Genomic DNA, 13,176 nt, shown 5'->3' with positions numbered 1-13,176 from the left:
CACAAAACACTTGCTTAGGGAGAAGTTGAATACATCAAGGCATGTCACCCATAACAAAGGGAAATAGCTTCCAGCTTTCTATGGGTTCATCTTTGGGTGTTTTTCAAAGCTTTGTGTCAGCAGTCAATTTCCCTGACGTGTGCCCCCTTCCCCACTGTTATCAGAGATGTTAATCCACTAATCCGCTGCCTCTCAAGAGCCCACTCAGGGAAGAAACAGGCTCCACGTTGGTGCAGGAGGACTGTGCTGACTTGCACCCAGGGGCAGGCAAATTGCTATAAATTTGAGTGAGCAGGCAAAGCCTTAGAGCTCAAATAGCCAGTTTGCTCCTCTGCCTGCCTCCCAAAGATTCATGCAGGATTATGTCCTCCTTTAAGGAGATGAGAGCACGTGCTGAAATTAGAGGGTAGAGAGGGCGTTGGTCTTCCTTTTCTCCCATTGATTTGTACTCTGCGCTTTGCTTACTGGCTACAGGAACATCGGGGAGACAGGGAAAGGCTCCGAGTGAATGGTGAGGCAGTTGGCATAGCTGTTGCTAGAGGAAAAGCTTTGTTTATGGGTACTGTGAGGGTGGCTGCAACCCCTCAAGGGTAACCTGAGTATTTGATTTGTCCACTTTACTATTTAAGGCCTTTGGAAGGTGGCGCCAGCTAACAGCGTTCCAGCTCAAGGACAAAGGACACTGCTGAATGGTGGGGGCCTGCCTGCAGCTGCTGCTCATTTCAGGACAGTGGAGGATACAGCTGGCTGTCACAACAAAGAGCTGGTCCTGTGCAATCAAGAAAGCCAACATGCTGCTCACGTGATAAAAGCAGTGCTGCAGGCCAGAAGCACAATAGCCAAAGGACAACAAGGAAGAGCTGGTACTTAGTGAAAGGTCCTCTTTAAAGGACTCATCCTACCTCCCTAGAGGCACAAACTGAGAAGTTATTCCCTTTTGCTGTGAGGTTGCATTCCCTTTCCCTCTGGACCCTGATTTTGCTGGAATTCTGATTAAAGGTCAAAACCCCACCTTATAGGTTTTCCCTTTACTCAGTGTTTTTTTCCTGGACAGGAGTTTAGTGTCATGGAGGGGAATAAGCAAATACATGTCTTAAAGAGAAGAACAGGGGTCTGCCCGTGCAAACACTACATCCTGTTGATTCCAAAGTCTGGGCTATCCTCAGTAGGTGAGAACACAGGTCTTTATTTTTAGATTTGGCTTTTCCCCTGGGGGGGGATTCCCACATAGCTCCCACATCCTCCCCCTGTCTAGGTCCATCAGCTCTTCATTAAGCCTTTCAGTGGGTGGCCAACCTCTTGACTGCTTCCTGCTGGTTCCTTTCTGTGTTGAATGGGCTAGGGATGAAGAAACCTGCTGGCAACAGCTGAGCACCAAAAGCTTTGCTGAGGCAAGACAGGCGTGTCTGACCCCCAACCTTCCCATTACTTGCTTCTGTGATTGATGCCCTGTAATTACCCTGGATATATGAGCCCAGTCTCAGACAGCTGTAATGAGAGGGTCTGAAGAATCTGGAAAAGGCTTTTCTTCCTTGCTTGTTTGAAAGAGATGCTCACAGCGTGGCAGGGATCTCAAAATCCCACTGGGAACTGCCCCAAGGTCTTGTTTTCCTAGCCTGTGGTAGCTTTGCAGGATTGTTAAGTACACAAAGCAACCTCCATAGCTCCCCCAACAACTTATTTCAATGCTGTGGGGCCTAAGCCTGTTAGGCTGTCTTTCCCTACTGGCACTGAAAAAGGACCCCCACAACTCTTGTGACCTTGCAGAACAGAACCAAAGGCTGTAGCTGGTTGCTTTTGGTAAATGCTAAGATTTAAGCTTTTTTTGTTCTACCATGGAGCTTTGTCCATACTTTACTTAGGGCATGTGTTGAAAGTAAAGGCAGAACTGCCCCATAAACAAGTGGTTTTCTTAAAACTTTCTCCTGTGCCAGGCTGATTATGGCAACAATACCAGTCTTTGCTCCTTACAAGAGTATGGCCTAGTACAAGACACATTTGTATTTGTGTAGTTTATTGTACTTAGTGTGATTCTTACTCAGCCTCATCCAGAAGTGAAATTTACATACTCCTGTTGAAAAGAAAACAGGAAACATAATAAAAGGAGAAAAGATACAGAGAAAACTTGAACCTTCTTCTGGAGTGAGTGCAAAAGAGCCTGATGTGATCAGTTATGAAGAAATACATCTTAGGAGTGCAATGTAAAAGCAACTTGGGCTTCTTTTCAGGGTTGGTAACTCCTGAAAATCTCCTTGCATAGGCACTGCTGACAGGAGTGTTTCTGCTTCCAAGGCAGTATTTCTGGCATGAGAAAGTTAGGAGAGCTGAGCTTTAGCACATTGATGCACAAGAGTTCTCCTGTTACTGTAGTCAACATTAGCACCTCTTCATTCTGCAGAGCTGGCCTTCAAGCTCAGTCTAGAGCCTCAGCTCAGATGCTCAGGTAGTTCTGGCTGTTGTTCAGCTAGGAAGAGTCAAGGAGCCTTTGTGATGGGGATAGATCATGTAGTGTGGGTAGATCAGAGAGCTAGCCTAGTTGCTGGGTTTAGGAGTGTGTGGTCCACCATCAGCACAGGAGCTGCTTTTTCTCTCCCTGCAGTCAGTGGACAGAAGGCGGAATCAAGGGATTAGAAGAGGAATTTTCACTGCTGAGTCGGAGAGTTCAATAGCTCAAAAGTATCATCCACAACCTGCCAGAGGCAGTTTTCGAGTGGGAAGTCATTGTCCACCAGGTTGACCAAGTAGTAGTTGTCATGGATGTACTGGATGATCATGCGAGAGGGTGATTCCTCTTCATAGAGCTTGGCCCACTGCTCGATCCACAGCGCAAAGGCCTCATCCTGCCAAGGACAAAAAAACATAGTGGTGTAATGCACATGTTAGAGCTGCATTTTCATACTACCTCATTTAGTACTACCAGTGTCACACATGCCTGGCCAGCCTGTGGCCTATTTCCTCTCAGTAAAAATTGCAAGAGCTGAGCAAGGAGCCTCATGCTTTCCAGTCAGTAGGAAGTGCCTGAACACAACTGTTGAGAGCTGAAGGGAGACACGTTTGCAGTAAAATGGCTCAATACTGCCCCTGTGCGTGTAAGAGGGGAGGGAGAGCTACTGCCCAGAGCTCTGGGGGACTGAACAGTGACAGTGGTAGCTCCCAGGCGCCCTTGGTGTCTGTGAAGAGCTCTCGCTGGAACAAAGTTCTCCTTACCCAAGGAACCAGGAGGAGCAACATCTGGACCTCTGCAAGCCAATATCACAACAGTACTCAAGTGTGAGGATTGTAACAGACTAAAACCAAATCAGACACACTGACCTTCCAGGGTGGCACAGCAATGTACCCAGCAGGAGGGAGGACTCACCTTCCAGGAGAGGAAGCTTACAGGATCCACTACAGTGGGCTGGATGATCTCTCTGCCTGGGAAGATGCCCCAGGTGACAGCATTGGGTTGCAGATCCGGAGCATTGGTGATATTCTGGCCCTGCCAAAGGGAGGAAAACCTTTCTGAAGCAACTGCTGGAGGAAGATTGAGTTGGAACAAGTACATTTATCCTCTCCTTGTTAAGGGATCAGACAGCTGCTGCACATCATAGCTGACTTGTTTCACTTTCCCTTTCCTTCTTCAGCTCCACTTTGTCCCACTTTGTTCATAGTGATATCTGAATCTTTGATATTTGCCTCTCTCCTAAGGTAGTGAAAGGAAAGTGTCCTGTAAACAGCCTACCTTGACATTGACAATGTGGTAGTTCACTCGCAACTCGTACTTCTTCAGCACTTTGAGCAGTGCCGTGACGATCTCACTGGAGGTGAAGAACTCTAGGTATGCCTGCAGGGGTGGAGAAGGGGAAAGATAATTAAGAGCCTTTACTCATGGCAGGGCTGGGACACATACAGGCAACCAAGAGAACAGCTGTACAGTCTGTGCTGCTTGGAAACCAGGCAGCTTAAGACTTGCGTGTCTGTTCCTGGAAACCTGTACTATAGAGGAGGCTTGAGCAAAGGGCAGAGCTAATTAATAAGAGAACTGGGGGAAAAAATAAGTTAGGAAGAGCAGCGGTAACAGCCCAAGAGCAGCCAGCTCAGGAAAGCTACAGCCTTCCTGTTTAGCACCCACATAAGCAGACAGGCTGGAATAAGCTCCAGACAGCGTAGCCACAACCGCTGTGCCTGGAAAGCAGCCTGTGCCAGAGTGGGGTGCGTGGAACAGGCCTGGGCTTGACCCCTGTTGTACGTGGCACCCTGTGAACAGCAGTGTCTCGCCAAGGTAGCCCAGTCTGGCCAGAGCAGAAGTCAGGGGTCTCAGCTGGGCTCTCCCAAGCACCCTACCATTCTCTGTCCTCGTCTTTTGTTCACAATTCTCCCTATGTGCGTATACAACCTAATTCTATACTTGCTCCATCTACTGCTGCTCTGTGCTTGGCTGCTCCCAACAACTACTTCCCCTCCCCCCCACTTCCTGGCTATTGTGCGTGATGATGGATTTCCCCTCACCTCGGGGGAATTTTTTTCCTTTGAAAACACAACTACATTTGCCATCTGCTGGTCTCATGGCTTTAGCGGTTTGGATCTGTTTTGAACAAGGCTGCTTTGTTTCCTAGTATGAGCCACTTGCTTGGCATTTACCTTGATGGGAGATTCCTATCACAGCCATTAGTGGGAAGGCTCTAGGGCCTGAAAATGCATGACAGTAGGAGGCAGGGATGGGAGATAAGGCTGCTTGCAGGCCAGAGAAGGAACCTGGTGGCTGTCTGAATAGCACAGCAGTACTGCTGTGGGGTGGGAGCAATTCGTGGAAAACTCTGCCTTAGAGAAGGACAGATAGGGGAATTTTTAAATGCCCAGTTATTACCGTGAGAAGCTGGATGGTAGAGATACTACCTTATTGGTTCCCATTTTATCAAAAACCTGTGTGCTTCCCACATCACTGAATGGGATCGCATGCAGTGGGCAGGCACATGTCTGTATCTAAAACTTCATAGCCCTGGTCTAGAAAGAAGTTACCAATAATAACTTGCTGAGAGGAAAACAAAGAAACTATAAATGTTCAATGGATGTTTTGATGGTGGGAGAAAACAGCTAAGTAGTAACCCATAGAGATGACACAGTCTGTTTCTTAAGACACCAAAGGAGCTTTGCCTCATCTCAGCAAGAAGGCATTAAGATGAGGAGCAGGCAGAAGGATTATCTGGGTGAAAGCCTAGGACCTCCCTACCTAACAGAGACCAAACTAGGTCCTAACTCTTTGCTGCCTAGCCCAGGGTAGTACAGTACCTTTTGGAAGACATAGCCCCCACTGGGTCCCCAGCCTACAATGGGGTCTGTGGATGGTTTGCCATTGATGTTTGGCTGGGAGTTGATGGTGAGGATTCCTCGCCTGTTAACCTTCTCCAGCTGCTCCTTCAGAAGATTGGTTTCAGTAGCAAGAGGGTCATCATTCCAAGGCATACACGTAACCTACCGTGAGGAGAAAGGACGGCTCACAATGGATGTAACAACTCTTTCGTTGCCTTCTGGATATTGAAGGAACTCAGAAGTGCCCTAATGGTCTCAAACACACCTACTTCAGGACAGAATTCCCAGCTTTGCTTCAAGGGGCAGGATATCCTCAACTCGACTGCTGAAGTCTGTCGGTACTGGTCCTGTCATAGTGTAGCAACTTTCCTTTTATGTTGAGCCCTAGCTCTGGCTGTTGGCTTCCCTTCAGCCACTATCTCAGCAAGTCTTTTTTGATAGGGAAGTGCCAATTCTTGTTTAGGAGAACAATGTGGTACCAGGAGCAAGAGGAAATACGTGCTATTGTCTGTGCCACACTGAGCACCGCTTCCTGGGCCATCACTCACCTTGTGCCCGTTCTTGTTGGGTTCTCCTGTGATGTAACACGTGAACACCTCAAAGACACTTTCCTCACCAGTCAGCTCTTCTCCCCACATCTTCAGGAGCTCCTCCCGGGGAGACTTGCTCTTCAGGTAGAAGAGGTAATAGTCCTTCAGTTCCCCAAAGGCTGGAGAGGAGGAGTTACCCCTGTAAGGGGAGCAGACAGAGGATTAACAGGCGACTAAGGAAGATGAGATGATTTGGTGATGCAGGAAGACAACCACCCAGGAAGAGAAGTACCCAGAAAAATCCACCTAGAGATCAAAAGCCTCAACATCTTGGTGCCATTCTCCTCAGCTCATTCAAATCCAAGCAACTGGGGACCACTTTGTTAAGAAGCCACCTGTTCTGTCAAGTCCAAAGTGTGCCCAGGACACCCACTAATGATGGCGACCAACTGTGGAGCAGGCTTTCATACCACACCTCTACCTTACTGCCATTGCAGGCTGACAGCTTACCATCGTCCATTGGGGAAATCGTCCCATTCTTGAGTTCGATAGATATAACTCTTTGGCCTAGAGGCCCAGAAGATTGGCCGAACATCTTCAACTCTTCTCTTGGGGTGAGCGCTGACTGCCCAGGGCAGAGGCCGCCTGCATGAGAGGAACAGATATTAACACAGTTCTGCTGACTTTTCGCTAGAGGCTGGAAGCCCTTCCCTTGAAGAACTTTGCCTCTGGGGACAGCAAGTAACAGGGGCTGAGAAGAGTTCTATTTGTCAAGAAGTAGGACAGAAAATTCTTCTTTATGGAAAATCTTTTCCACTTAGTTCCCTCACAGGATGCTCAGTGAGTGTCTATTAAATGGTTAAGTACAGGACTGACACCTGAAATTGGGTGAGGTAAGGGAAAAGCACTGTGTGAAGCTATTTGTAACAAGAAAAAACAGCTATCCATTTTCCTTTGCTTCCTCTTGTCTGTGCTGAAGCCTGTGGACTCAAGAGAAGTCCACATTACCTTTATCAGCTGCAGAGAACCCTACAAATCCACAGCGGGAGCTTATATAGCACCTAGCCTGTAAGAGGGGTTGTGACAGACCTCAAAACCCATGTTTCTTCCAAGTGGCAGCTCTAAGAGTTTAGGTTTTTAAAGTTCCAGAACAAGCTACTTTAAAACTACTTGACTAAAACAAATTCCTCCTTCAGCTGTCCCCTCTATTCATCCCAGCTTTTGTCAGGAAGGGTGAACTTCTAAATGCAGAAAGGTGCTTAATAAAAAGAAAGGAAAAAAAAAAAGCAGCTAGGAGATGTGCCAACCCATCCATTGCTTGAGCCTTCAGTAGATGGGATGGATGGATGTGGAAGAGGAACTAACAGAAGCCAGCATGTCCTGCTCACCTGGGGTCCTCCTTCCATATGCCCAGGCGCTTAAGGACTTCAGTAGTCGCCACTTCCCGATTGAGGGTGTAAAAATGGAGCCCATGCACCATGCCACTATCCAACAGCTCCCGGCACATGGACACTGCCAGCTCGACCCCATAGTTCCGGATAGCTGCATCATTGTCCTTGATGGGTTCAATCACATCTTTGATTTCTTGAGGCACTTCCAGTTTGGAGAGCTTCACCAGCTGGCGCAGGGAGTGGTAACCCTGGATGAAGATGCAGGGGTTTTTCATTTTTCCAAGGCCCTTTTCTGATATCCTAGTAACACAGGTACTTGATCTCAATTTTGTGGCAGGAGATTTAGAATTGGGGCTTCTGGATTATATTCCTAGGCCCTATATCTCTAGGATGGTAATGCAGTCCTGGTCATGTCACTTTAGGTGATTTCTTCCCATTTCTTGTTGCCTGAGCCCAGCATGCTGATAGTGATGCCTAACGCCTTAGGACTGGCAGACTGTTCTCCGTTATATCCCTTTTTGCTGGATGGGTACAGAAAACCTTTTAAGCTTGTTATTACATGCCTAGGAGTTTAATTTGGCAAACCACCTACAGACTTATCACGTTTAGCACTCTCACTTCCCAGAAATTTTGTGGAGGATATTAACAGACCTCTCTTAGGCCCTGACCCACAAACAGCTAACATCCTGGATCCTTATTCCCTCCCCAAACCAGAATTACAGGATTTCACCTGTATGGGGAAGATGCCAGGAATAATGGGGCAGGTGATGCCAATGGCTTGACAGTCCTTCATGAACCTGAGAAAGGTTTCTGATCGGAAGAAAAGCTGCGTAATGATGAAGTCTGCCCCAGCAAAGACTTTCTCCTTCAGGTGCCTCAGGTCTGCCTCATAGCTCTCTGCTTCAGGATGACCCTTGGGGTAGCCTTTTGAGGGAAAGGAAAAAAAAAAAAAAAGTGAAACCCTGGTGGTCAGGACAACACACTAGAAATTAGAAAGTAGCTAATCTGATAGTGCTGTCACTTTACAGCCCAGGTCCAGAGAGGGACTGCTGAGCTGACTTGCCTATTGCAAACCCTACCCCACACTCTGCAGTGAAAGACATTTACCTGCCACACAGATGTCAAAGTAATCATCAAATTCATTGCGAATGTGCTTAACCAGGTCAACAGCATAGTTGAAGCCATCTACTTCTTCTTCCCATTCCTCACCGACAGGATCTGAAAAGAACAAATCCACAGCTCTCTCCAGCTGTTTGCTGAACTCAGATCTGCTGGTTCTGTAAAAACCGCCTGCTGTCAAAAGGAAGACAAGATGAAACCTCCAAGTTTGCAGTTTTACACATGGACTGCTTTTGTCTACCCTTGAGCTGGAGGAACTGCTACCAAAGGGATCAGGTGACATGCAGTCTCAGCATTTAATTCCTGCATCAGAAGGAGCCTCTAAATCTCATTTTTCCATTTTTGCCCTGGAATTGAATGCAATAGCAATACAGCCTCAGCCCTATGCATCATAAGACAAAAGGATTCACCTCCACGCAATGCCATGATGTTCTTCAACCCGAGCCGCTTGGCCTTCTGCAGATGCCCTGTAATGTCATCCTTGGTCTGATTGCAGCATGTCATGTGCAAGATGGTCTCCAGGCCACAGTAGTTGACTGCAGTGTTGGCAATAATCATGGAAGAGGTTTCCTTGTCAGATCCTGGGTCCCCTGCAGGGTGCCACGTCACATCAATGAAGAGTGGACCACCTGCTCCCATGCGGTCAAACCTGTGAATTTTAGAGCTGCGTTAGCCTTACAGGTAGCCAACTCCCCTCTCTTTGCCTGGGATATCTTCCTCACTGCTGGAATGCCAGCAACAGGCAGAGAGAGCTTGGATGACAGCAGCAGGAGAGACCAAGAAAAGTGTTGAACTAGGAGTTTAGCAAGTGGCCAATGTAAATAAGGAAAGCCATCCTTTAAGGCTGTATGAGGAGCTTACACATATCTTTGAAGAGGCGGCAATTCAAGTGTTCTCTGTAGAATAAACTTCCTCCCAGCATGATCTATTAGACTGATGTGTCTTCTGATAGACAGCAATTCAAGTCCCATTCCTTTTGGGATGGGAGACTATACTGCAACCCTGTTCCCAGCTTTAACTGTAGAGGCCACAAATATGAAAAGATGGGCCAGATCTCTGTTGTGTTCCCAAGCATACCTAACAGAAGGAACAAAGGCTCCCCTAACTTGTCTCTCTCCTGCTCTAGGTTGGAACAGGCCCTTCTGTTTAAAGTAAACCTGGCACTAGCATACAGCAGTTACAAAAAGAGTTATGAAACTCCTTCTGCTCCAGGTGAGTATATGGTGGCTCCTGGGGCTCCCCGCCGGGCTCCAGGATAACCTTTAGCTCTAGGGACACCTATCTTAGAGGCTAAAACTGTAGTCCTCAGTAAGAGAGGCACAAACCTTAGTGGCTGGATGGTTCTGAAAACAAGTGGGTCTCTGTTCCAGAGACTTGGGCACACTTGCTGTCAATTAATATTTTCTGCTTTTAATAGGTACTTTTCTGCTCTATTGTGCCCCAGCACTCTGCTTCAGCTCCAGAGCATGGCAGTGGGGTTGCTCCATCTTCACAGAGAATGGGAGAGGGGAAACAGTCTGGCCCCCTCAGTAACCCCACCATGACACTTAACTCTTCAGGGCCTCCAAGGAAGACAAGTTACCTGGTGTCCATTACCTTCCTCAGCAGGAAAGCACAGCCCCATTACCTGCTTCGTCACCTGGAAGGGGAGACAGAGCATGGGGCAGAGCCTGCCTCATTAGCTATTTCCCAGCCCTCCACCAAAGACACTTCATCTCCCCCCTCTCCCACCCTGCAGCCCTCACCTGGAGATGAGATTGACAGCAGCATTGGCTGTGCGTGGAGGGAAGAACTCCAAGGAGAACCACTTGTCTCCAGAGTCCTGCCGTCGGCGCATCTTCTCCCGCAGTCGCTCGTGACGGTCAGCATCGAGGACAGGGGTGGAGCAGCGCGAGCTGTCCTTGGAGCTCTCGCTTCCACTACTGCTGCCACCATCAGACTTGGAGCTGGAACTAGCACTGCAGGTATGCTGGGTCTCATTGACCATCGTGAGCTCTCTGGAGGAGGGGAACAGAAGGAGCACAGTGGGTGCAAGACAGGACACAGATCTCAGCAAGGAGCAGTTACTGCTGGGGTGGGCAGCCGATGATGAAAAGGTAGCCTATGCCAAGACCCAACATTAATCATTATCAAGGACTCCCTTTTGCCAGCCCTTGCTATAAGCTCTAGTGGGGGATCTGGTGAAAACACAGTAAAAAGCTTGTGTTTAGATAGTGCTGAGAGAAACAGCACAGCAGATGGCTTCATGCCACTTTGATGCAGCTCTTCTGTGCCTGCTGGGTCAAATTTGGCTCTCAAAAGAGTCAGGTCAACATAACTTTTGCCCTGACTACAACTTAGTGAGCCATGATACCCATGTGCATCAGGTGAGGTCCTCTTTGATCTTGTGGCCTTGGGCTGGACATGCCAGCAGATTTTTTTTTTCCTACAGCAGCAGTTTCTTGGACTATGTCCATCTGTTTCTTGGACTACGTCCATCTTCAGTTTCCATTATGTTTGTTCCCAAAAGGCAGTGCAGCGTAGGTAAGGGATCAAGTGCTAACGGGGCAGGTACACGAGAATGCACAAACTATTCCTATGTCAGAAAAAAGTGAAGAATGTCCTCTGATCAGGCCATCCCTACAAATACCATCCTTTGTTTTGCTTTGCTGGCATCAGACAGCTGCATTTCTAACCATTAGCCTTCTTCCACAAGACACACTATCTCCACAGGTAACTATCCCCTGGGCCAATACCCACTCAGTGCACACACTCAGCTCTTTCCTTTACCAAGATACGCTGTTCGTGTTCCTTTCCTCAGCAATTGTGGCTGCCTGGAAGCAAGGTCAGCAGAGACCCCCTGCTTCTCCCTGCTGTGCAACATGATTAGCTGTGCTTGCTTGGCTTCACAGAAAGGATAACAGCACTGCAAGTCAGTTTTAAAAGTGGGTCCAGGATGCCCAACTCCACTTAGGTCCCCAAAGCGTTTCACCCTATGCCTTTAAAATTAGGTAGTGATTACAGATAATTAGAGAAGAGCTGCCATAAGATTTGGATCTGCGTTATTTGCTTATGTACCTGCCAAAACTTAAAATTGTCACTGGGAAGCAGCAAGTTGTCTGAGCGTTACCTAACATCAGAGTCTGTTTTGGAGGAAATGGTTGCACGAGCTAGCACGCACTTTGTCCTTATCATAAGCTCTGTGGGCTTAGGTCATCCAAGAAGAATTTGAACTTATCTTCTACTGTTTACGCTGAGTTGCCAATCAAGCAAAACCCTTTGGGAGAAAGTCTACTTTTACCACCTGGAGACCTCTCCAGCTGGCAGGAGATAGGAGAAAGGAGCACAGGCCTTCTGCTGCCAAGAGGAGCTAGGAGTCCTAAATCTCGTGTACCAACATAGCGGGCTATGATAAAAATCGGCAGCACAGACCTATTGACAAGTGAAGCAAAAGCAGCTGGGTGCACAGTAACAGCCCTGACCGAGCTCTCCCAAAGGACTTTGCCTGACATCCACGTGGCACTAATCTGGGAGAATTATCCCAAAGCCTATATTGGTGATCAAGCTAGCGGCACAAAATTATGTGTAGTCAACTCCCGATCTCTTGCTTCTAGCAAGCGTACCACAGCACCGTACGCAAATCAAAGGACCTGTTTTCCCGCTTGAGATTTAACACCCATCACAAAGGAAGGGTTCACATCGCTATAGGATGAGACTTGCTGTTGAGGAAAGGTAATCTTACTGGCAATCTAGAACCACAAAGACAGGAGAAAGGCTGCACTAAAATTTTGTCTATAGCTAGCATTTAGAACAGTTTCCTTAACCATCAGATACATCACAGACCTGTTGGCAGAACCTTGCAGCTATTGCAAAGAGAAAAAAGATTTTCTAAACAACAAAACCAGTTGCAAAATAAGACGATCTTAAACACCCATCAGCTCTGTTAGGTCAGCACTGCTGTTCCTCAGTCTCTACCACACTGCAGAGCTCAGAGCAAAGATCTGCACCCGCACCAGCACGTTAACGCTGATCATCGTGGATGTGCCCGTTGTGTTTACGTGATGCTGGTGGTGCCTATTTGCTTTGCTGTAGGATATTTTTACTGCTTCCAGGCCTGAGCTGACACCGACGCACACAGTGTGGAGGTCTGCATCCTCCTAAGCTCAGTTTTACCACCCCAAGCTAGACTCGGCTGCGCAGACGTGCACACGGGGTGCACCTGCCTGCGAGGGACCTGTCCAGGGCCTTGCTGTCCTGAGCCGTGGCATGGGGCTGACAGCCCTACGGGGCAGGCAAGGGGCCGCGGCTGGCTCTGCCGCCTTGCCGGCGGGGCAGCGGCACGGCCACGGAGGGGCCGGCGGGAACGGGCCGGGGAGCCCGGCACCCCCGCGGGCTGCCAGGGGAGAAGGGGCGCCAGCAAGCGCCGGGGGGGGGTCCCTGCTGCCGAGGGGGGGGGGGTCCCTGTGCCGCAGCCGGGCTCGGGGCCAGGCAGGGATCAAGCTGGAGCCCGATCGCTCCTTCACCTCAGCTGACCCCTCCGGGTGCGCGTGCTCGGCCCGAAGCGGCCGGCGGGCGGACAGACCGGGCCGGCATTGCGGCTCGGCTCGCGGTGGGGGTCCGCAGGCGGTGGGGGTCCGCAGGCGGTGGGGGTCCGGCCCCCCCCTCCCCGGGGCCCCGCTCACCTGCCGGCGGTGCTAGGCGCTGCGCATCGCAGGCGGCCCCATCCCGCGGCGCTTTAAAGCCGGGCGGGGCGGGAAGGGTCACGTGGCGCCCCGCGCTTTCCCTTCTCCGACATGGCGCCGCGACCTCAGCTCCTCCGCGCCGCGCCGAAGGGGGCGGGACCAGGCGGCGGCTGCGGCGGGGTCACG

At 49.3% G+C, this 13,176-nt stretch overlaps 2 protein-coding genes across 8 annotated transcripts in view; one reads left to right on the top strand and one right to left on the bottom strand.

Annotated features, from left to right (window-relative positions):
• C21H1orf167 (chromosome 21 C1orf167 homolog) overlaps nucleotides 1-1,016 on the top strand; it is a 29,615-nt gene extending 28,599 nt beyond the window's left edge. Inside the window, exon 21 of the mRNA XM_054849371.1 lies at nucleotides 630-1,016. Within this exon, the coding sequence (XP_054705346.1) occupies nucleotides 630-689 (60 nt within the window). The 3' untranslated portion in view covers nucleotides 690-1,016. The remainder of the gene's footprint in view (nucleotides 1-629) is intronic.
• Nucleotides 1,017-1,997: 981 nt separating this feature from the next.
• Nucleotides 1,998-13,151, bottom strand: MTHFR (methylenetetrahydrofolate reductase). 7 transcript variants are annotated; one of them, XM_054849375.1, is made up of 13 exons: nucleotides 12,991-13,130; nucleotides 10,075-10,326; nucleotides 8,740-8,978; nucleotides 8,318-8,428; nucleotides 7,941-8,134; nucleotides 7,208-7,458; nucleotides 6,330-6,464; nucleotides 5,838-6,018; nucleotides 5,269-5,451; nucleotides 3,722-3,823; nucleotides 3,359-3,478; nucleotides 2,691-2,840; nucleotides 1,998-2,593 (listed from the first exon to the last, which is right to left on the bottom strand). In XM_054849375.1, the coding sequence occupies exons 2-13, from the start codon at nucleotides 10,314-10,316 to the stop codon at nucleotides 2,567-2,569; spliced, it is 1,935 nt and encodes a 644-aa protein (XP_054705350.1). In that variant the 5' UTR covers nucleotides 10,317-10,326; nucleotides 12,991-13,130; the 3' UTR covers nucleotides 1,998-2,566. The 7 variants fall into 7 exon arrangements, with proteins under 7 accessions (XP_054705350.1, XP_054705349.1, XP_054705352.1 ...); XM_054849374.1 differs by having other exon boundaries at nucleotides 1,998-2,840; nucleotides 12,991-13,151; XM_054849377.1 differs by lacking the exon at nucleotides 12,991-13,130 and adding an exon at nucleotides 9,882-9,968 and having other exon boundaries at nucleotides 1,998-2,840; nucleotides 10,075-10,211.
• Nucleotides 13,152-13,176: the final 25 nt, after the last annotated feature.

The sequence above is a fragment of the Grus americana genome, chromosome 21, assembly GCF_028858705.1.
Source record: "Grus americana isolate bGruAme1 chromosome 21, bGruAme1.mat, whole genome shotgun sequence".
NCBI classification, from domain to species: Eukaryota; Metazoa; Chordata; class Aves; order Gruiformes; family Gruidae; genus Grus; species Grus americana.
The sequence above is the reverse complement of the archived record's forward strand: the minus strand, read 5'-3'. Positions and strand labels throughout refer to the sequence as shown.